Source organism: Ctenopharyngodon idella, chromosome 7 (genome assembly GCF_019924925.1).
Source record: "Ctenopharyngodon idella isolate HZGC_01 chromosome 7, HZGC01, whole genome shotgun sequence".
NCBI lineage: Eukaryota > Metazoa > Chordata > Actinopteri > Cypriniformes > Xenocyprididae > Ctenopharyngodon > Ctenopharyngodon idella.
The window spans coordinates 1693743-1716842 of record NC_067226.1 but is presented as its reverse complement, the minus strand read 5'-3'; the positions used below and the strand labels follow the sequence as shown (position 1 = coordinate 1716842).

The window sequence follows — 23100 nt, the reverse complement described above, 5'->3', positions numbered from 1 at the left end:
CTTACATTCTAACCAATAAGCTAACTGGGGAATTGTTCCCAGATTGGTACAAAAATTACACTGCTACAAGTCTGTTTCAGATTTCTTAATTCACATTGACCATTTACAAGTCCTCTTGATATATTTTGCACACAATCAACAGATCCAATCTGATTGACTTGTTTTAATGCAATTTTGGGTTGTCACTGTCAGGTTGCACTGGATTTTATCAGTCCACTGGGAAACAATGTTGTGTTTACAAATTACTAAGCTGTTATTATGAAGGACGAATTAATACTTTGCAAGCTTTGTAGCATCATATTTTTGAGAACTATTCAATATATATTTTTTAACAGTTTTAATTTATTTCTGAGTTAAATGCTGAATAAATAGAACTGTATTTATTTTACCTAATGCCAGATAGCCCCTTCTTGTGGTGGGTGGACTTTGACCAAAATAAGGTACAATTTCCAACTAGTCAAGAAGTTTTAGATTATTTTTTTTATATAAAATATATATATATATATATTAGTACTCAAAGTGGGCCGGTAGGCAGCACTTCTATATTTTAATCCGTAGTATACCCTCACTTTTTCTTGCGTACCAGCACTTCTCATATGTTGCCGGTGTTGTGTCGAGTTCCTATCCCCGCCAAATTATTACCCCCCTAGTAGGTTTAGGATTATGTGTGGGGGAGGAGTTAGGATTAGGGGTGGGATTAGGGTTAAGCAATCAGGGAATTGAATTTTGGCACAACACCGGCACTGTAACCCATAGACGGAGAGTGTGTAAGGGTGGGCAAGGCTAAGTCTTCCCCTGGCCACAGACTCGAGACTAGCACATCATTTTCTCACTCAAACCACTGCCTGCTGCTTCTCCTGATTGACATCAATTAACAACAGAGCCCAAACTATTATTTTCAACTGCTATTTATTTTTTTATTTTCAGATATAATAATTCCACCCAAAAATGTTTCAACTCAAATGTTTTCATACAAAGCTTAAAATATTTCTATACAACTCCGTTGCACATAAGGAAGTTTTCATGAACACTTGTCTTCATGACAGTTTTTCAAAGATTTTATATATATATATATATATATATATATAATCTTAATATATAATATACATATATAGCCTAGAGATTCCCATTTTATATATATTAGGGATGCACCGATTTTTGCTCAATTTACAGCCATCGGCATATCTGCTGTAGCAGGAAAAAGGCCGATATAACAAACCGATGGTTTATTACATAACTGCGTGAAGGCGCTGAGCTTTATAATGACTGTTGCTTAATCCTAGCGCAAAAAACTCTCTCTCTCTCCATTGCATTATCTTCAACATACAGTGAATTACTCAAAACACTTATTATAACTTACAGTAAACAAATACATACAGATCTTATGCCTTTTCAGTGGTGCTTAATAAACTGACAAACTTTAAATCTGCAAAATATCTCAGAAGAACTGCGTGCTCTCCATTACCCTTATAGCTCCGTAGACGAGAAAACCCATCAAAATAAGAGTCCTGCCGTAGTAAAGGAGATAGTGCAGATCTCATACATATTTAAACTTAAAAATATTAAAATGTATACAAAAACAAATTAGAAGATTAATAACAATAAAGTCTGTTACAATAAAGGATTAATATGTATATAATTTATACAGTGAAGAATATGCAGTGTTATTTTACATTTGTTTACTTTATTTCTGTACCTGAAAACTATTAAACCAACCTAAAAAGCACTGTTTATTTCATATGTATCTTTGTCTTTATGTAGGTCTGCTGAATGTTAAATGGATCCAATCCATGTTCATTAAAATTATTTGATGCAGCAATAAACCTGCTAGTATATTTTAATGCAGGTGTTTTTGAACTTTGCTGATTTATGATCAAAATATCTATTTTAATGACAAAATTTCAAATAAGAGAGGAAGTGACAAATATCGGTACCGGGCAATAATTGTTTGTTAAAATTGGTATCGGCCCCAAAAAATCATATCGGTGCATCCCATATATATAATTAATAGTATATAAGCTCCTCTCTAGTAGGGGTGGGAATCTCTAGGCTCCTCTTGATTCGATTAGATTACGATTCAGAGGGCTGCGATGCGATGATAAAACGATTAAGGCTGCATCTTTGTTTTCCTATACAGATTTTATTTTTTCTCACTGTGTGACTACTTGATACTTTTAAAGCAAAGTATTTGTAATGATCCATAATGAATTACTTCCAATATCTTTTATTAATAAAGCAAATGGAAGTGATTTGGCAAGTCAACAGGAAGGTTACATTTGCCAGCATATGTCCCAGCATTGCAAAGAACCAACAGGAAAAGAAATGTGTGCCTGTAGCAGCATACTTGTAAAATAATACAGACTTCAGCATATTCTGAGTCACTAACATTAAATAATAGACTTCTAACCAACATCCTCCTGTTATGTGCAATATAATATTAATAATATAGCAATAACACAACTTGCATATAGTGTGGCTTGTCCAGGGTTGCGTTTCCTAAAGCATCTTAAGTCTAAGTTGATCGTAGAACAATTGCAACCAATGGTCTCTATGATCAACTTAGGCTTACAATGCTTTTGAGAAACGCAGCCCAGGTCCTTTTCCCATTCAACTTCATAGAAGCCAAAGTGCTTCCATGCGCTAACTTTTAATACAGAGTGCCGGTCGGATTTCTCGCTTAGCCATCATGGGTCTCTTATGGTGCATATCCATTGGCACGGAGCGAGCGAAGCAGAGTGAGCGTTTTCAGTTCATTTCTATGGAAGTTGAACTTCACGCTAGGGCTGGGCGATAAAACGATAACGATATGTATCGCGATAGACACGTGATCGATATCAATAAAAAATGTGTTCGATAAAACGTTCGATATTTTTTTTATTCTTTGTCGGAAGAAAACAGAGGTTGCGAAGCATTTTGGTTGCATTAACAAATGCACTCGCTCTCTGGTAACCTAGCAATGTAGGGAGTGACATGCTAACAGCCAATCATGTAACAGTATCAAGTTTGGTTGCGCCATATCGTTGTCTCGTGCTGGTCTGCTGGATTCCTCTTCAGTAACCGGCAACTGATAAGCAGAAATTGAGTGCCGCAGCGAGCGAGGAAATTGTAAATAAAAGAGGAAAAGTCAGCTCGCCAGTATGGCAGTTTTTTGGATATTATAAATCTGACCGTAGTCAGACCAATGTCGTCTGCAAATTATGCAAGACTGGTAATACCACGAACTTGATGTACCACCTTAGCCGCGCTCACCCTTTGGAGCACAGCCGTATTCAACCAACAACATCTGTAGCTGCAACACCGCACAACATTTTAATTATTTGAGTTTTCCATGGTTGTTGACATTTCTGTCTTAATAACTGAGGGGATTATGATCAGAGGAAGGTTAAGTTTAAAATAAAAATGTTTAAATGTAATATATTTTTCCCCTGGTCCTTATTTTAAATGGGTCAGAAAAAATTATCAATAATTATCGATATCGACCGATATGAAACACTGATATCGTGATACAGTTTTCAGCCATATCGCCCAGCCCTACTTCACGCTTGCACATGACATTTTCTTCACACACTGTATAAGTTGCCGTCTGACGCGTTTTCCTGCCCCCTTTTGATTGACAGGATATCATTGTTTTTTTTTTTTTGTTTGTTTTTACTGTTGATTTATGGTTTAGGATGTTACAATAGACATTGTTCTACCATGCCCATATAATATTCATTTGATTTGGGGTTTATTTCACCCAAAAATGAAATTTGTCATTAAGTACTCACCCTCATGTCGTCCCAAACCCGTAAGACCCTTGTTCATCTTCAGAACACAAATTAAGATATTTTTGATGAAATCCGAGAGGTTTCTGAACACTTAGGCAGCAATGTCTTTGCATCTTTCAAGGCCAAAAAGGTATTAAACACATCGTTAAAGTAGTCCATGTGACTACAGTTCAGAAACCTTTGGATTTCATCAAAAATATCTTAATTTTTGTTCCGAAGATGAACAAGGGTCTTACGGGTTTGGGACGACATGAGGGTGAGCACTTAATGACAAGAATTTCATTTTTGGGCGAACTATCTCTTTAAGATTGATTAGTTGACTAGTCATTCAGTAACCCACCATACTAATTGGTTTTGAATGTGTGTGGTTTTGCACATGCCTAAAGCAGACTTTACGCCCATAGTAAATAGTCGTAAGACTATCCAACTAGCAGCAGTCTGAATCTGGAGTCTGTCAGGGTTAAAGGTGAAGTGCTACTGATTTTGAACTAGACAGATGAAATGATGCTGTGCAGCAAAGACAAAACAGCCATTCTCAAACATGTCTTGGAAAATACCACCCATGCCTTTCAGAATACAGATTACCCTTCAGGATGCTTTGTCCACTGTTTACAGCCATCAACTCCGCATGAGTAAACTGCTCCACAGATAAGTAGCTTTTACTTATGAACTCATTGTAATTTTGTGGATGATGGATGTTGTATTACTTGAGAAGCAAGCAAGGAGAAATAGACCCAGTAGCTACGGTACTTTGACTGATAAAAGAGAATGTCTTTGAAGCACAGATTCAGTAATGGAGTTTTTTTTAGGAAGAGGAGCAGTTGATCAATGTTTGTTGAGCTTCATTCAGTGTGAGGACACAACTACACCACTTTAAGAGAGCTTACACATGCTGCATGACACATTGCTTCTGTTCCCTTCACGCTCATAGTGCTGATGTGGCCTATTTATAGCTGCTGAGGGCCTTTGGCTCTGTTTGATAGCTTGTTTTGTACCTTATAAGAGCCCCTGGCTCCTCTTCTGACATCTCCTCTGCAAAACCTGGGACTTTATTTATGATGCATCTCAGAGGAGAGAATTCTCAGAGCTGTTTTTTTTTTTTTTTTTTCATTCTCTCATGCTCATACAGTATGTGCAAAACTACATATTTTTACATTCGGATACATAACTATAACCTTTTATTGCACTGAACTATCACACTATCCTCACAACAAACAGACAAAGCAAAGAAGCATAATAACTGAAAGTCTGAAGTCAGAGAATTTTTTTTTAATTTTAATGTTGAAGACAGTACTATCTTGGTGAGATATAATCTGATTTATTAGTAAGCTAAAACTTCTCATTCATCCTATTTAAAACATAAATGCAAAGATGACATTTCTTGGGCATTGTGAGAAATAAAGGGCAACTGATCTTATATATGATTGTATGGCTTTCTTTTGTCCTTTTTATTATAGACTGGAGCTTTATAGAATTCTACAAGCTGTGCTCCCAAGTTGCTGATTAGTTGCAAAGCTCTCCTGGTGAAAAAGAAAAGAGGGAGAGAGGGAGAAAGGGAGAAATATGGGAATGACATGTGAGGAATGGCTGCGGTATTCCACAGAACTGTGTCACTGAACTCACTGTTCAGGAATCCCATATAGGCCTTTTACAAAAATGTCACCATCATCACATTTATGTTCCCAGAGCGCTGATCGAAGACCGACCTCGTCTCACCACATTTCAGCCTGAATGTTAGAGGACCATCCACAAGATAAGCATAATTTGCTTTTCCAGTACTTTGCAATCACAGCTACAAGGCCATCAACATGCATCTGGAAGGAAACTGAGGCAGAGATACAGACATAGCAAACAAGCTCTCAAAAAGGAACCCAGCTACTTTTAATAGAGGTCCCAGGTTCCCCAGACAGAGGGAGAACTGATGTTTATTTGGAGAAGAATTCTCCTTGCTGTTCTCCTTCAAGCTAGCTGAAGCGGTTAGCCGATAAAAGACTCTCTGTGCTCATTAAATTCAAAACGGTTTGCTGTTCTTATCTGCAGGTTCGAGAGGTTAGCATTTGTTTTTGAGAATAGAGAAAAATCTGAACAGGTCTGGAGGTCCTTTAATCTTAGTGATCAGCTTTGCCACAAAGGAAATCACAATCTTTTTGATCTTTTCATGCTCTTGCATTGGAGGTCCATCTAGTCTGTAAACATGGCTGCACACGACACACATATTATATTGACAACATTATTGGTGATACAAATATTATATTGATGGCGGGGTCATGATACAGTAGTATTTTATTTTTGTGTTTGTGATTAGAACTGTAAAAATTGTGAATGTTTAACTTCAAACTATTTTCTTATTCATCTCAACGTGTGCACATAAATTTGTTCTTAATCTCGTTCTAATGTTAGTGAATTTGTAGTATTCTAAATTAGCGGCCACGTGCATGAGGTTAGTCATTTGCATAAAACACGCCCAAACCATCTCCATATAAGGGCTTTCCGCACAACCTTTACAGTCTTTAGTCACTCGTCAAATATGCCACTCTAGCCAAATCCTTGATCATTGGGTCTTTCTCAAAACCAGTTCAAACTCAATAAACCCTTTTATACAGACCCAGACCACAGACCTCTCATTAGCCAGCCATACATACTCTTAAATCTGTTATTCAGAGAAACCTTGCAGCTGAAGCTATCTTACTTTTCTTACTTCTTACTAATTTTATTATTAAAAATTAAATATAACTTAACACAATTATAAGGCTGGACAGAGAAAGTGCTTTTTTGTGTAGGGTTGTGGTTTCAGTTATTCCTACTTTTAATTTTTATTTATTTATTTTTTTAGTATGAATGTTTTTGGTGAATCATGATTTATTTGTGTGCAGATTGCACAAATTTTTGTGTGTGCAAGCTTAGTGCATGAGACCCATTGATTTTTGTGTGCGAATATTGTGCAATAACATATTGCAATACTTTGAAATGTCAATTCCCACTTCACCCCTAGTGCATAATGGGCCAGTTCTCTCTGAAGCAGAGGGTCATGGAGAACTGACCTAGAGTCAGTGATTAGTACACTTGGAACAGGTAATTAGCATGGCAGCTGTGGTGGTTCAGAGGTGAGCACTAGCTATGGTCTTCTGGCTGACAGCTGGACAGACTGTCAGGCCACCTGGTCAATTTACTTCCTCGTGTACACACACACTCATGAGAGGCTTCCTGCCAAACTTCCTGTGCCTCATCAAGGCTCAATCCTGATTAATTTGTAAGCCCAGGCACTGCAGGAGAATAATCATGCTTTGAATCAAAAGTGCTTTAATTTGTAATTTTGTTCATTTTTTTCACTTTTGCATAGAGCTGGTTTTAAATCCAAACCAGTCTCCAGTCCACCGGCCAATTATGGCAGCAATGCGTGCGTTGGAAACTCAAGGATGTTTTGAACCTCTGTCAACTCTGACTGGTGGCAGGCGCAGCCCGGTATGAACATTTCCACAGAGTTTTGTTGTCTTTCAGTCTAACAATAAGACTTTGACACAGGCAGACAGAAAGTGTGTGACCTCATCGCTCAAAGACTCTTCATTTGCTGCATTGCAGTGACATCATTGGGCCACCGCTTCCTTTCACCGCCTTTCTCGGATTCGATTCTCACCACTGAACATCATTTCGTGCTCTGGTGCACACATCTCAGCACGGAACCGTGCAGGTGTGTGTGTTTGTAAGGGATAACATGGAAATGTGATTGTCTGTTTTAGTGAAAGACTGTCAGAAACTCTATTTAAAGGCTCTGGTGTGAAACGCTGCCTGTTCTCTGTCTCTCTGGGAATCTACTTTTGTGAACTTAGTGTGTGACACTCAGAAGCATTGTAAAGGAGATAATTGGAGATTAGAATCATGTGCTATCGCTAACTACCTCATGATGCAATACACGTCGTATCATACAATATGTCATGATTCAGTTCAAGTACATTGCTTTGCATTACAGTTTAATTTGATTGGAATTGAAGTAGGGATGAAACGGTTACCAGTTTGACGATAAACCACAATAAAATCCCTGACGCTTACTTTTACTGTTTCATATTTTAATTATCATTAATTACGCGATTTGAAAAACTCACAGTAAATACTGTCTTGCATTAAGCAAAATTAGCAACAGTCTCACGCAGGTGCAGCATAAGTTTTGTTGTGTGTGAAAACATGGTGGAAGGCAGTGAGAAGTTTTACAACCTCTACAACTTTTGCAGTCGAGTGCTGAGGGAAATTATATGAATGAATTAATTATAGAAATGTATCTCTGAAGGGAATCGACACAAAAATATGTAGATGGTAACCTGACCAAATAAGTAGCTCTAACCGGACTGGGAAATTCCTGTTTAATAGCTTGTGCTTATTTAGGCAACCTGCTTTTCTTGGCTTAGTGAAAGTACACTTTATCAAAAATACCGATACATGGATTTAAAGTATTGATGCAATATTGCAAGAGAACATCCCTGATATGCAATGTCTGAAAGCTCTGATCCAGGGTGTAATCAGCCATACAACCACATGCATTCCCTGTGCTTCAGATTGTCAGAGTGGTAGTTTCTTGCTCGCATTAACTCTGTTATTTGTGCCTCTCTCAGTCTTTCTCCGTTTAAGACAGTGGACTTTGTGATCAATACCACCAAATGTGTTCTGTTTTATCTGATTAAATCAGTACATATTCTCACTTAGGAGTTTTTCACTCTCGTTCTCTTTCCCTCCCCCTCTCTCCCAAAGGAGCCAATCAGCTCTCAGGCTCTCCTTCTGACCATCAGAAAACAAGCAAGACAGGAAAGGAGACTGAGCTCTGAGCAAAAGCCATGGTGCAGTTCAGTACTGGAGAGAGAGAGAGAGAGAGAGAGAGAAATGGGGAAAAAAAACTGTTGAACAGGCAGCCATCTCGTTACTCATCCCCCAACAGGCTTCAGTGTGTTTTTAATAGTAGTCACAGTATGTGAATATGCATTAATCTTGAGAAGAGAAGCTGAATAGCTCAAGTGGAGTTGACTTGAATCTTCAGGATCGCACAGATTTATTAATGCTGCTTGCAATACGATTACTATTGCTCAACCTAAGTACTAAACTTTGGCACATAACTCGTTTGTGCTACAGGCATGAATGGTACCTCAGAACGTGCCCCTGTGTGCTATTACTTTTCTAAGCGATCAGTTTTTTTCCCCTAGTGGGTGATACCACAAACATGACTGTAAGGAGGGACCTATACGTTATCTAGAGACTTGAATATCATTAGACTTAGGGATGGATTCTTTGGACTTGGGCCAGTAAACAGCCACCCAGAATAATCTAGTAACCACCTAGCAACCACCCACAACACCCTAGCAACTAGGGCTGGGTATTGCTACAGATCTCCACATTCGATTCCTACTCAAAACTTTCAATTCATTTCCAAATTTCCAAAATAGTTCATTTATCATGTTCTTTTTTTTTGTATAAAAGAAATTCTTTCTCAGTTAAAGGCATAGTTCACCCAAGAATAACAGTTCTGTCATTTACTCACCCTCCTTTCATTCCATACCTGTAAGGCTTTCTGTCTTCTGAAGATATTTTGGCTCTATATTTTTTTTTTTTTGTTTTTTTTCTCATTCAGTGAAAGTCAGTATAGGGTCAAATTGTTTCGACCTTCATTTCATTGTTTTTGTCCATACATTCTTCAAAATATCTTATCTATCTATTCCAGAAATGAAAGCCACACAGCTCAAACTATGCTGTTAACTTTCATTTATGTATTTGGCAGATACTGTTACAGGGTCCCTGCAGCTCCTTAAAAATCTTAAAATGTCTTAAATTCATTTTGATCAAATTTAAGGCCATAGAAAGTCTTAATATATCTTAAATGTTTATTGGTCTTAACTATCATTATATTAGAAGTTTTAAATTTCAAGATCTGGCCTAATGGGTTTATTAAACTTCAAAATGCTATTGGGCTATTGTCACAGAAAGAAAAGACTAAAACATTATTTAACACATTAATTCTTTATATAGATTTTTTCATTGTCGGCACAATGATCTGTTTATTGCCTTTCTTTAAATGGGTCAAAGACAAGACGTCGCCATTTTGGTATTTAGCACTGACAAATATGTTAAACTTAATAAATATTAATATTTTAATGCATTTTTATGTTGTTTAATTTGTGTTATTGATTTATTTTAGATGCCCACGAACAGAGAGAGTTGAAAGGCACTGTAAAATGCCAAAACGTAAATGCAGACCCAATAGCTAGGGTGGCACTCTTAAAGCCCATTCACACCAAGAACTATAACTAAAACTAATTATAACAATAACTATATTAGCATCCACACCAATGAACTATAACACTGTTCATTCTAAGCATGTACTGCTGTTTTGTCATCTGCCACTAAATGCTGGAGCTCTTTAAAGCAGGATGGATACTGATTGGCTGTCAGTGTTTTTATCGTTTATTAGCTGGAAAAAAGTTGTTTCTCTGTGCCATTATCTTTATAGTTGTGGACTCTACTATTCTTTTATATTTAGAATGATTTTTTAACTATATCTTTAGAATAATTTTTTTTAAACTATATTTTTATCATTATTATGAATATTATAGTTATCATGCTTGGTGTGAACACGCCTTTAGCAAGGAAAAGAGAAAGGTATGCAGGATTGCGATTGTCAGAATAATAGCTTACAAATATTTCTGAACAGAGAGTCCCTCCTCACTGCGGTATGTCACAAGTTTAAGAGAGACCATTGAGGGGATTCTCCATCCAAAATACTCGTCCTGATAATGTCATTTATGTAAGTAAACAAAAAGTATTCATAAATATAGCTTCAAGAAGTAATTTTTGGAGCCGAGCAAGTCAGAAAGAAACTGACAAGCTAAGCAAGCATGGCAGGAGCATCAGAACAGTAGAATAAAATGCTTATCATACTCAGGAATATTATTAAAACTAATTTAATGATACAGAGTAATACTAAAAACATTGCAATCATGGGAACAATACAGGGCTGCACGATTATGACAAAAATCACATATAATTGCGATTATTAATTACGATTATCACAATTTACATTGAATCACGGTTTGAATAGCTTATACCATTGTTTGAAGCAACTTCATGCCATATTTTCATATGAAAATAAACAAGCTGAAAACACTCTTCCTGAAAAACTTGTATTGCTTTTCTATAGTGTTAAGTCTCAAATGCCAACTATACATTGGTTTGGTTTCTTTAAATAAAAAAAGTAACAACATGCATGGCATCATAAAGTTATATTAAAACTAAAATTAAGACTATGGAAAAAAAACCCTTAAGATAACCTGTAGAAAAAAAAAACACATCTTAAGCACATCTTTTTTTTTTTGTAATTGCGCCTTTGAACGATTATGTAATTGTGGCATCCGTAATTGTAATCACGATTAAAATATGTAAGAATATGTGATGATACTAAATTTTATTATATTTTAAATGATTTTCACTTCCTTACAAAAACTTCTTGCTGACAAATGGGGTAAAACCTAGTGGTGGAAGGATATTAGCAAAGTATAAAGATTTAAAATGTACAATTAATTAGTATTTGAAGGCTGCACTGTGATCCTTAAATAGAGTCTCTTAATATGACATCAAATGAATGACATTTTAGTGGGTGTCTTCTGTAAATTATGGTAAAAAATATATGAGTGTCATAATATTTTTATCAGAAAAGTGTAAAATTAAACAGGACATATTCTAATGTACAGGAAATTTTTTTTAAAGCTGTATTACACATTTATTTTTTTTGATGCAAGAAACCCCCATTTTATCTTTGACCCACATACATTATTAACAAATGAGCAAAATCCAATATAGAACAATCTATAGGCCTAATTCGTATGTGTTGCTATATTAGTACATAAACCAATTTACCAAGGTATAGCTACATTTCACATGCATTCCCTGGGAATCCCTTGAGCTTAGAGTTGCTAGCACCATGCTTTATTGTTTGAGCTACAGGAATGATATTTAATTTCTATTTATTTAACAGACATAATAATCATCTCAACAAATAACTGCTGTTATGCCAACTTAAGTAAACATTAAATTGCATTTCTTGTGCAAAACTGTTTTATAGAATTATACCAATATGACATTTAATCATAAAGACCCACTATATATACAAAACATGGCAGAGGCTTATCTACACACACTCTTGCTTCCACACTGTAGTGCATTACATCCTCAATTTATAGGCCATTTGTACCTTGCTGGCACCCTGTAAGTGTGTTTTGTAGATGTATAGCGCACCGCATACTAGTGTGCTGTCTCTTTTGCCAGATCCTTGTGATTCATCATCAGACTCCAATTGGGAGCTGCACTACTTACTACTAGAACTCCCTATTAGAACAACAGACAGGCCCACAGGGCCGAAATCCGACAGATACGGAGGAGTCGTCTCCCTCATTACCTGCTGTGTTTGAAAAGATGTTTTTCTCAAGGGAAGGGAGAAAAGAGATTTGCCTTTGAAGAACAAAAAAGAATACTGGGTTGTAGGAGGAATGTCTTCATTATGCAAACAGGACAGAACAGAAACGAGTTTTCGAGCATCTGATGGCGTTCAAGAGATGCTGCTTTCAGATGCAAGTACGCAAAGCAAAACTGGGGTGCTGCTGCATATTTAAAGACGTGACGCTCTTTGGATCTTCTCTGCTTGTCTGTGAGTTGCATAACAGAACGACTGGGTTAGAATTCTCACTGTAGAATACTGAGAGATGTTATGAGAGTCTGCTGAGATTTGCTTCCATTAGCACCCACTGCAGATACATATGTTTCATTTAATGTGAGGGCCCTGCTATCTGCTGTGTTTATTGGAACATCTTGTGCAGGGTCTTTGAATCATTGTGAATCAGTGATGTGTGTTGCTCTAATGTGTGTGTCGTGTGTTTTCAGACTTGATTCACTGCACCAATGAGATGAATGTGAACGTGCCCCAGCTGGCCGACACTCTGTTTGAGAGAACCACCAACAGTAGCTGGGTTGTGGTCTTCAAAGCGCTCATCACCACACACCACCTAATGATGTATGGAAATGAGGTAAGAGATTCTGCAATTGGACTTTTCTTTTCTTTTTTTTTTTTTTTTTTTTTACTGCCCATATCAGACACCCTTCTGTGCAGTTACCATTAGCCACATTGCCACTGTCGGGCCAAAAGCGAGCATGCTAGTGCGTGCCAGAGCCAGTCGAGTTTTCACTGTCACTTCCGGGGCTTGATCGGGCCTCGTCGGGGCCAACGGCCAAGGTTTTTTGGCCGGTCGAATACCTTGATCCAGAACGGGCCAAGTGGGGCTTGAGGAGTGGTCATGAACAGAGGCTGGGTTTACCTTAGAGTCAGGAGATGGTCAACACTGCTGCTCATTTCCCATATTATTATAACAGGCTACCAGCTAACTTCAACATTTAAGACATTTTAAACAATTTTCAGCTCAAGCTTTCAGTTCAGACATCAGTGAGTGTTTGAAATAACTTTGTTGTGATCCGATGGGGATTCTGATCACCGTATGAGGCAGAAATATATGTATATGCAATGCTAAAGTCTACTTATGCTTATCATTGCGATAATAAATACACATGTTTATGGAAAATACCAGAAACTGCTTGAGGAATGTAGACAACTCATATATGATTATAATTGTGCATTTATTTGGTTTAATGTTTTATCTGTCTCTTTCCTGTGCCTTTGTTGATACCAGACTAATGCATCCATACATCTGTCACACACTCTGGTTAATTTGTATAACTCATAACTCTTGTTTTCTTCTCATGAGCTTCCTCTGTTGCTCTGGCTGAAAGAATAACAGTATAGAGAGACGGAGAGATCGCTCAAAACTCCTCAGATCGCAATCATTGCATTATTTTGAGGAAAATTAATAGAAATTTTCAGAAATGTGACGTAAACAAAATTTGTAAACATATGATATTTTATCAGTATTTTTCTAAATGTGTAAGCCTTTGGATTTAAAAGCCTTAATGGAGTTGTTTTGTGAATTCTTGTGATCGTAAATAAATGGATGCAGGTACAACCGAATAGGTATGTGTTCTCTTTTTACGTGAAATGGTAAATACTAGTTTGATTCAGCATGATTGATGTGAACTCCTGAAACAAATTAATAAATGATTGTCACTGTAACATTTTTTTATTGTAAATGTTTGGTCAAATATCAACGTTGGAATCTTAAGTCTTTAAGTAATGGCCAAACGTTCGCATTTGTCATGTTCATTTTTCGATCTCGCTAGTTTTCAGTCAGCTGGTGAAACTGTGAGGTCGTGTGACGTGTTCTGTGGAGGCGTGTTAAGGGTGGGTTTTAGGGAAGTGCTGCGGAGCTACTGGCCCGACAGTGGAAATGCAACTTGATTTTGGCCTCGGTGCTTGAGGTCCGAGGCTATTGGCCCAGCACAGCATGTTGTTAGCACTGGCTCGCACTGGCCCAACAGTGGAAAAGCGGCTATTGAAGATCCAGTGTAGCTTGGTCAAATTGATCCTACATGACAAATCGCAGCTCAGCAGTCACAATGTGCTGTTTGTGTGTGTGAGACATGGTGGAAGTATTTTACATTGCCATCCTGAAAAGTAGGTGTCAAGTTGCAGTAAATCTGTGAAGTTTTAAATGAGTCAAAGTGACCTGCAACAGCATGGAAAGACTAAATGAGTAACCCTCCTAAGTTCAGCTGAAGCCTTGTCCAGCCTAAATTATATTAAATGATTGAAATTAATAGAATTTAAACGTAAATGGACTTAAATTTTTTTCATAGCATTACTTTTTCTTAGTTTAAAGCAATTTTGACCATTTGACACCTTATGTGCGTCAATATTTTAATAGTTTAAGTATTTTAGTATTTTCTACTACCGTTCAAAAGTTTGGGGTTGGTAAGATGTTTTTAAAAAGTAATTTAATTGATCAAAAATATGGTAAAAACGGTAATACTGTGAAATACTATTACAATCTAAAATAACTGTTTCCTACATTAATGAATTTTAAGATGTGATTTATTCTTGGGATGGCAAAGCTGAATTTTCAGTAGCCATTACTCCAGTCTTCAGTGTCACATGATCCTTCAGAAATCCTTTTATTCTATCTATTTGAGAGATCCCACCAAATTATTAGTATTTTTATTTATTTATTTTTTAAATCTTTCAGAAATCATTTTAATATGCTGATTTGGTGCTCAAGAAGCATTTCTCATCATTATCAATGTTGCCATTAGGGATGGGTATCGTTTAAGGTTTAGTTCACCCAAAAATGAAATTTCTGTCATTAATTACTCACCCTCGTGTCGTTTCAAACCCGTAAGACCTTTGCTCATCTTTAGAACACAAATGAAGATATTTTTGATGAAATCTGAGAGGTTTCTGATCTCCCTATACACAGCAATGTCATTCCAAATTTCAAAGCCCAGAAAGGTAGCAAAGACATCATTAAAGTTCTTTAAGTGTAGTCTTTAAAAGTGTGCACAGTTTATGAACAGCAACAAGAGTTGGATAGAAATAGATACTTACATACAGGCACAAACATGTAGTCCACTAATGATGAACAGCGGGTAGGTGAGAACATGAGACACACACACACACACACACACACACACACACACACACACACACACATTAATGATATATACAGTAGAACGTGACCTAGATGTGCACATGGCCCACTTAATGCATTGCTACTACATAAGTTCCTCTAGAAATGCACACGTTTACCTAGCTACAGTATCTAAATGAGGACATATCAAATACTTGTTCTCTTTTTATTTAAAGCTAATTGTAATTATTACAGACCTTAAAGGTTTAGTTAAACCCAAAAATGAAAATTCTGATCATTTACCCACCCTCATGTCTTTCCAAATGTATATGTCTTTCTTTTGTGGAACACAAAAGAAGATATGTTGATAGAAGTTGGCAACCAAACAGTTTTGGTGACAATTGACTTCCATTGTATGAAAAAAAGAAAAGAAAAAAGAAAGAATAAGAAAAAAAGGCATACAGGTTTGGAACAGCATGAGGGTGAGTAAATAATGACATTTTTCTACTACTACTACACTACATAAAAATGCAAATTTTGGCATTTTTAGTATTAAAAGAACAAATTTGACTCATTTTCACCTTTACTTTTAAAAATTTCCTGAAAGGGAGGGTTTGTCAGGTTTAGAGGACTTGTGGGATTCCGTGAATCAGAAGTTTCTTTGTGAATTGTTCTACACTGGTCGCACTATATGTTTGTTTTTAAATGCAGCCAGTGAAGAAAAGCCATCTATTGTATTGGCCTGGCATTATTTCGCAGTGTGCTGTCCTTTTTATCTCATCACATTCAATTTAGACTGAAGCTCACAACTTGGGATGTATATAATTGCTTTTTCTGGCACTATAGATTCTGCAGGAAACAATGGCACACACACTCACACAAAAACAATGGTAGTGCTAGTGACTCTCATATGTGTCCTTGTTCATTCACTTGGACTATAAAATAAAAAGCCCTTCACTATATGTCTTGTGATCGTCAGTGTCAGAGATAGTGAGCGTGCAGGACTGTCCTTCAGCACACCCTGTTCTACGGCATGACGGGGCACTAATCAGGCAGGGGTGGTTTTTGTTATCGGAGCTGAACGTCTGGTCCAGGTCAGGACTGGTCTTAATCCTTTACCACGTTATGGTTTTAAAAACACACGGTTGGTTATCACTGCCTGTCGAGGAGCTGAGACATTTGGAGGACATTTGTTTGTCAGCAGTAGCCCTGTGAGAGGGCACAGAAAGGGCCACAGATAAGGTATTGTTGATAAGGGCGTTTGCACATGCATTTGTGCGAATAGGAGAGAAAAAGGGCGATGTCACTCACCGATGGCCCAGATACCGAACGCAAAATTCGCTATAGTGACGTGACTGATGTCACTGGGAGTGTATCTTGTCTAGGGTAGATATAGGAGAGAAGGGGGTTTGAAAAAACGTCTAGGTTAAGATAACTTTATGGATAAGGAACTTTAAGAGAAAGAGAGTAAGGCAAGGGACAGCGAGAGAAGCGGGTGGAATTTTAATCAGCCGGTTCATGTGGGGTCACAAAGTAGACAAATTGCTTGACCTTGTATGGGGACACCACTGCCACTGCTGTCCATGTAGAATGGTTGGTTTTGGATACCGAAGGAAGACTGGGTGTGCGAGTGAGCTAATACTTGAGAGAGTTGTGTGTGAGGGAAGTTTAGTGGATCTGGTTAAAGCTGGAGGTGCAAATAAGGGTTAATTTAATAAAGATTGTATTTAATGAGGCCTGCCTCAGTCCTCTGAGAACTTTTTGTCTTTTTGGTTTCATCATTAACTTCTCTGTCAATACTATTTTTGGGCCTTATAACCCCCCCCCCCCCCCATTATGTTTTTTTTTTCAGTTTTAATTTTTGTGGATTATTATTTTTTTTTTTTTTTTTTCATTTAAATTTAGCTGGATTCTGTTTGAATGTTTTAATAAAATTTTAGTATTCAAAAAGCATGTCTAATTAATTGAAATAATAACACCTCCGTCTAAAAGCCATTGTCGCCTCTGGCTTGCTTAGTCGGGGACACCTAATATTCAACAATATTACTGCTCTACCTGCATTGACACCATTGTATACAAACTGAACTGAGCTGGACGATGGCATCACTGTTTTCTCCAGAGCTGCTGTACAGATAAATAATAATAATAATAATAACCTTTATTTTCTATAGCGCCTTTAAATGTACATCTCAAAGCGCTTTACAGAACAAATAAAACAACAAAAAAATTACAATTATTCAATTAAAAGCTACCCTAAAAAAAATGAGTTTTAAGCTGGGATTTAAAAATGCCAAGAGATTTAGCTTGCCTTATCTCAATCTGTAAAGAATTCCAAAGTTTTGGAGCTAGTGAAGAAAAAGCCCTATCTCTCATCAATCTTAAACGAGTTAAGGGAACAGTTAAAAGACCAGTTTCAGAAGAACGAAGGTCACGGGTTGGAGTATAGGGAATTAAAAGCTCGGTCAAATATTGAGGTGCCAACCCATGTAAGGCCTTGTAGGTAAGCATTAAAATTTTAAAGTCAACCCTAAACCTAACGGGGAGCCAATGTAAGGACTCCAAAATGGGAGTAATATGATCTCTTATCCCAGTTCTAGTAAGGATTCTAGCAGCCGAATTTTGCACTACCTGCAATTTGTTTAAGGTAGCTTTTGACACCCCAGCCAACAGGGCATTACAGTAATCAATACGGGAAAACACAAAAGTGTTGATCAGTCTCTCAGCAACAGTAAAAGACAGCATTGGACGCAATCTGGCAATATTTCTAAAATGGAAGAAAGAAGTTTTAACAGTATTTTGGATATGTGGCTCAAACGTTAAATTGGCATCAAAAATTACCCCTAGATTCCTCAATTTTGTTTGAAACTCCATATTTGAATCATCAAGAGTTAGAGTGACCGATCCAGCTTTGCGTAGTTGGTGGGGTGAACCAACAAGCATAATCTCGGTCTTTTCACTGTTAAGACAAAGAAAATTTTCTGTCATCCATTCTTTCATCTTAGAAATACATTCAGAAAGAAAATCAACAGGCACAGTTTCATTAGGTTTAAAATGAATGTAGATCTGAGTATCATCTGCATAAAAATGAAATTTTAGACCAAGTGATCTCAAAAGCTGGCCAAGAGGGAAAACATAAATATTAAAAAGCAGAGGGCCCAAAATTGATCCCTGAGGCATGCCAGATTGCACAACATTAACCTCAGATTTAAATCCACCCATGGCAACAAACTGCTTCCGATCATTGAGGTAGGACTTAAACCAATTAAGAACAGTATCAGAGACACCAAAAACAGTTTCAAGACGAGTAATTAAAACTAAATGATCAACAGTGTCAAAAGCGGCACTGAGATCACGAACTGAAAGACATCCTGAATCTGAATCAATTAACAAGTCATTGGTAACCCTAACCAGAGCTGTTTCTGTACTATGGAATTTACGAAAGCCAGATTGCAAAGGCTCAAAGAGATTGTTCTCAGTTAAATGAGAAATTAACTGAGAAGCAACAACTCGCTCCAAAAGTTTAGCAAGAAAGGAGCGATTAGATATGGGATGGAAATTAGTAAGGTTCTCATAGTCAATATTTGTCTTTTTAGGTACCGGGCTAATCGCAGCCGTTTTAAAAGCTGTTGAGACAACCCCAGTACACAGAGAGTCATTTATAATGCTCAGAACAACGGGACACAGAGAAGCAAAACATGACTGAAACAGACCAGTCGGTATGGGATCTAATAAAGAAGTGGCTGCTTTCATTTTAGAGACCTCTGCTAAAAGAGAATATGTGTCAAGTGTACAAAATTTTGAAAACATAGTACCAGGAAAAATAGGAATAAAAACAGCAGAAGACAATGAAGTAGAAGCATAAAAAAACCTCTATGAACATTTTCAACCTTGGTGCCAAAGAAATCCAGGAACTTATTACAGAGATGATCAGAAGCAGTAACATGAGAGACAGTTTTACGATTCAGCAATTTGTTAATAGAATTAAAAAGCTGTCTTGAATTTCCTTGATTGTCATTAATCATTTTAGAAAAATAATCAGATCTGGCAGAAACAATTCTTATATTCTTGTAAGCAATCTTTCCATTTTTGATGATGAACAGTCAGACCTGAGAGACAAGTCAAGTCAAGTCACCTTTATTTATATAGCGCTTTTTACAATGCAGATTGTGTCAAAGCAGCTTTACAGTGATAACTGGTATATAATTTTGGCTGCACAGCAGCTCTTAAAGAAAATGCTGTCAATGTAGGCAGATGCAACGCACTGTTGAATATCAAATGTCAAGTGTCCCCAACTAAGCAAGCCAAAGGTGACAGCGGCAAGGAACCCAAACTCCAACAGGTGACATCAGGTGGCAAACAGGTGGCAAATAGGTGTTAAAATGGAGAAAAAAACCTTGGAAGAAACCAGGCTTAGTCGGGGGGCCAGTTCTCCTCTGGCAAACAGCGCTTTGTTACGATTCAGGTAGCTATCATAAGCCCGATAGGATCGCAACATTCAAAGTATTTATTCCAGTTCAATCATATTCATCACACCGGTATGGGCGGTTTGTTGAGGAACTGTGCCACTGGCTGTCGTGTCGATGAGGCCTTCACAATGGATGATCTAGTTGACTCAATCTTTGCTGACACTTCAGGGCTGCGTTGTGGTCGTGTCAAGGCGTAGGTCCTCAATCTCACCTGGATACGGCCTGGATCCAGTTGACTACGGTAAACCTCGGGATAAACAGAAAGACTAATATTAGCGTAGATGCCATTCTTCTTCTGATGTAATGAGTACATCTGGTGTTATAGGAAGTGTTCCCCGGTTCCGGCTGACCTAATTTATGCAGCCTAATAATCCTTTAACGGATTTGAAAAATAAATTGATAATGTGTTATGTGTATGCCAGGTTAAAGAGATGCGTTTTTAGTCTAGACGCCACCTACGCTCCATTTTACGGCAAGATGTCTTCATCATACGCAAATCCTCTTTATACCAAGGAGCAGGACGTACAAATGAAACAGAACGTGACTTTTGAGGAGCAAATAAGTCCAGGTCAGATAAGAGAACAGAATTTAACATAGAAACCTTTGTCTCTAGAGGATTAGATGGAGAGAAACTACTTAATGAAGAGTCAATAAAAACAGAAAAGTCAGAAGGGTCAACTGATCTCCATTTCCGGTATGTCAAAATACGAGAGGAGGCAGTGTTGGCAACAGGTATGTGCATATCAAAAAAGATTTCCAGATGATCAGACAACCCTAAATCAATAGTAGACAACTGAGACACAAAAGATCCATTAGATATCACAAGGTCTAAAATATGTCCTTTGTTATGTGTAGTACAGTCAACAGACTGATTCAAACCAAAGCACTCCAGCAAAGACAAGTAGTCCTTTGTTAATGCAGGATGTTAAAATCCCCCCAAAAAAGAGTTCTCTCAAATTTGAGGCACAGATACGACAGCAGATCCACAAACTCTGATAAAAAGTCTTTATTTGCTTTAGGAGTCCGGTAGACTGTAGCTATGGCAGTTCAGTGACACTCAGAAACAGTCAAAGCGAGACATTCGAATTAAGAAAACAGAGGAACAGTTACAGGTCTTAGATTGTATTGCTGGTTGTACAATACAATAATGCCACCACCTCTACCAGTGGATCGCGAGAGATCGAATAACCCGTAGCCAGCAGGAGTAAGTTCATTAAAAAGAAGACCGTCCGATTGTTTGTGCCATGTTTCGACTAGACTTAAAAGGTCAAGTTTTTCTTCCAAAATGGTGTTAGATAAAGTCACAGCTTTGTTGTTGACAGAGTGAGAATTAAAAAAACGCCGATTTCATCAGGTGCAGGGACTCAGGAAACACCCGTGAATGCTCTTTGTATGTGAGCGCAGACAAGTTGTAGTTAATCCCAGCAGGGTTATACACCAGCCTTTGGGGTTTATGAAGAAATGCAGGATAGGAAACAGCATCAGATGATGAACATATAAAACTGCGCCTTGAGGAGCGATGTAAGTAACGCTTACGCTGGAGTATATTAACATCACCACAGTTAGCATAGGTATCATGTGCCAAATAATAGTTCCATTTCAATTTCAACAGTTGGCAAGCAGTGTACCTTAGTGCCATGCAGGAGAAATCCACACTAATAGCAGCCTCGCAGAAGTGTAAGTCCTGAGCAGGGCAACAGGAGAGTTGGTTCCAGCAGCAGACGTTCAGAATTAGGAACAATAAACCGACGGGTAAAACGTAATCCCACATCGCAGTACAATAAAACGAAAACGAAAAATTCTTCAATCTTCAGATGCTCCAAAACTGTTGTCTGATAATTAAAACAAACAAAGCGGGAGAAAGGAGCGGCAGCCAAAACGTGCCAGCGTTCCCCTCTCAAACCGGAAGAGCTCCAGCTCTAAATTAATAACTAATGATTTTTTTTACAATGGAAATGAATCAGTACTGAACTTTCTGAAGCTGGACAATGACTATTTTTTTTTTTTCTAGAGCTGCAAAATTATGTTTCCTGCTAGCACTATGAAACTGCTTTGAAACAATCTGTATTGTAAAAGCACTATATAAATAAAGGTGACTTGACTTTAACAACAATGTATTAAAAGTTTAACAAAAATAAAAAGTTTATGGCCCTATGAAATTAATATGCCCCCCCCACACCAAATTCTGCTTTTTTTTCCAAATTACATTTTTTTTTTTTTATTATTATAAAATTTCATTATTACGTTTTATTGGTTTATGTGAGTAATCAAAAAGCATTTTTTTTAATCAATTGAAATCATAAAACATTTACAATATAATTTTTTTTTTTTTTAAGCTGTGGAAATTCAGCTCTGGGGAGTGTCTTCCTATAGTGAGACAGCAGATGCTGAAAACACAAAGAGTGTCACACCTGTTTCAGTATGTGTAGTTGAAGAAACCGCGCCACTCATTCACACAGGGAACATGCAGACTTCAGATTTAAAAAGCAGCCTTTTTGCGCTTTAATATTCACAGACACTAGTCCATATCGTGATTTGAATGTGCATTCCTACTTTTGATTTATTCATCCAATTTGCCAAATTTTATGACATTCCGCTCTATACTGTAAATTTTTATGACTGGATTCCTTGATTATGTCCACGTTTTCCTCATTGCTGAAATCATAGGGCCCAAATATTTGAGTTGAATAGACAAATTTCCCCATAGACAAAACAAAAACTTGTTAATAATTGGAAATACACAAATACTGACCAGAAGATTGAATGGAATTAATGAATGTGCTATAAACATTGTGTCAAACATCAGACATTTATCACTTACAGTTAATAATTTTGCTTCATTAAAAAACATTAGGCAACATGTGATTGGTTGATCTGTTCACTGTTATTGTCTCATCACTGTTCATGCAGCTGTGTCTATAGAAAATCAAAATTGACTACTTTATTTACTGTTCTCATTATGCAGTGCGTATTAGTCCAGAGAAGGGAGAAAAATAGTCTTCTTATCTTTCATCGAAATTTAATTAACTTCCACATCTGAAACGCCTTTCTTGTACAGCTGATGTCACATAGGTTGCATGGGATCCTGGATAATGTTAATCAATAGCCAAATAGCTGTAGGCATTGTTTAAGGCTATTGCTGTAATTAATGCAGCCTTTCTGAAATCTCACTGATAGTTAACAGAAGATTAATGTCAACACAAGACCACCGAAGAGTTTCAGCATTTAAAGATCTATTTTTAATAAATCCATGTAAATGTCAGTCTTGAAAATGCTCTGCGAGCGTGAACACAGGTGCTCAGCTCGTGTTCTGGGATTCTGCGTCTGACA

General features: G+C 37.3%; 1 protein-coding gene across 7 annotated transcripts in view; it reads left to right on the top strand.

Moving 5' to 3' along the window:
* si:ch211-200p22.4 (phosphatidylinositol-binding clathrin assembly protein) overlaps nt 1-23100 on the top strand; it is a 71705-nt gene that overhangs the window by 3974 nt on the left and 44631 nt on the right. For 6 of the 7 annotated variants that reach the window (XM_051900728.1, XM_051900723.1, XM_051900727.1 and 3 more), the window contains exon 2: nt 12678-12820. In XM_051900728.1, the coding sequence (XP_051756688.1) occupies nt 12678-12820 (143 nt within the window). Of the gene's footprint in view, nt 1-12111; nt 12445-12677; nt 12821-23100 lie in introns of those variants that run through there. The other variant, XM_051900724.1, reaches the window with a different exon arrangement.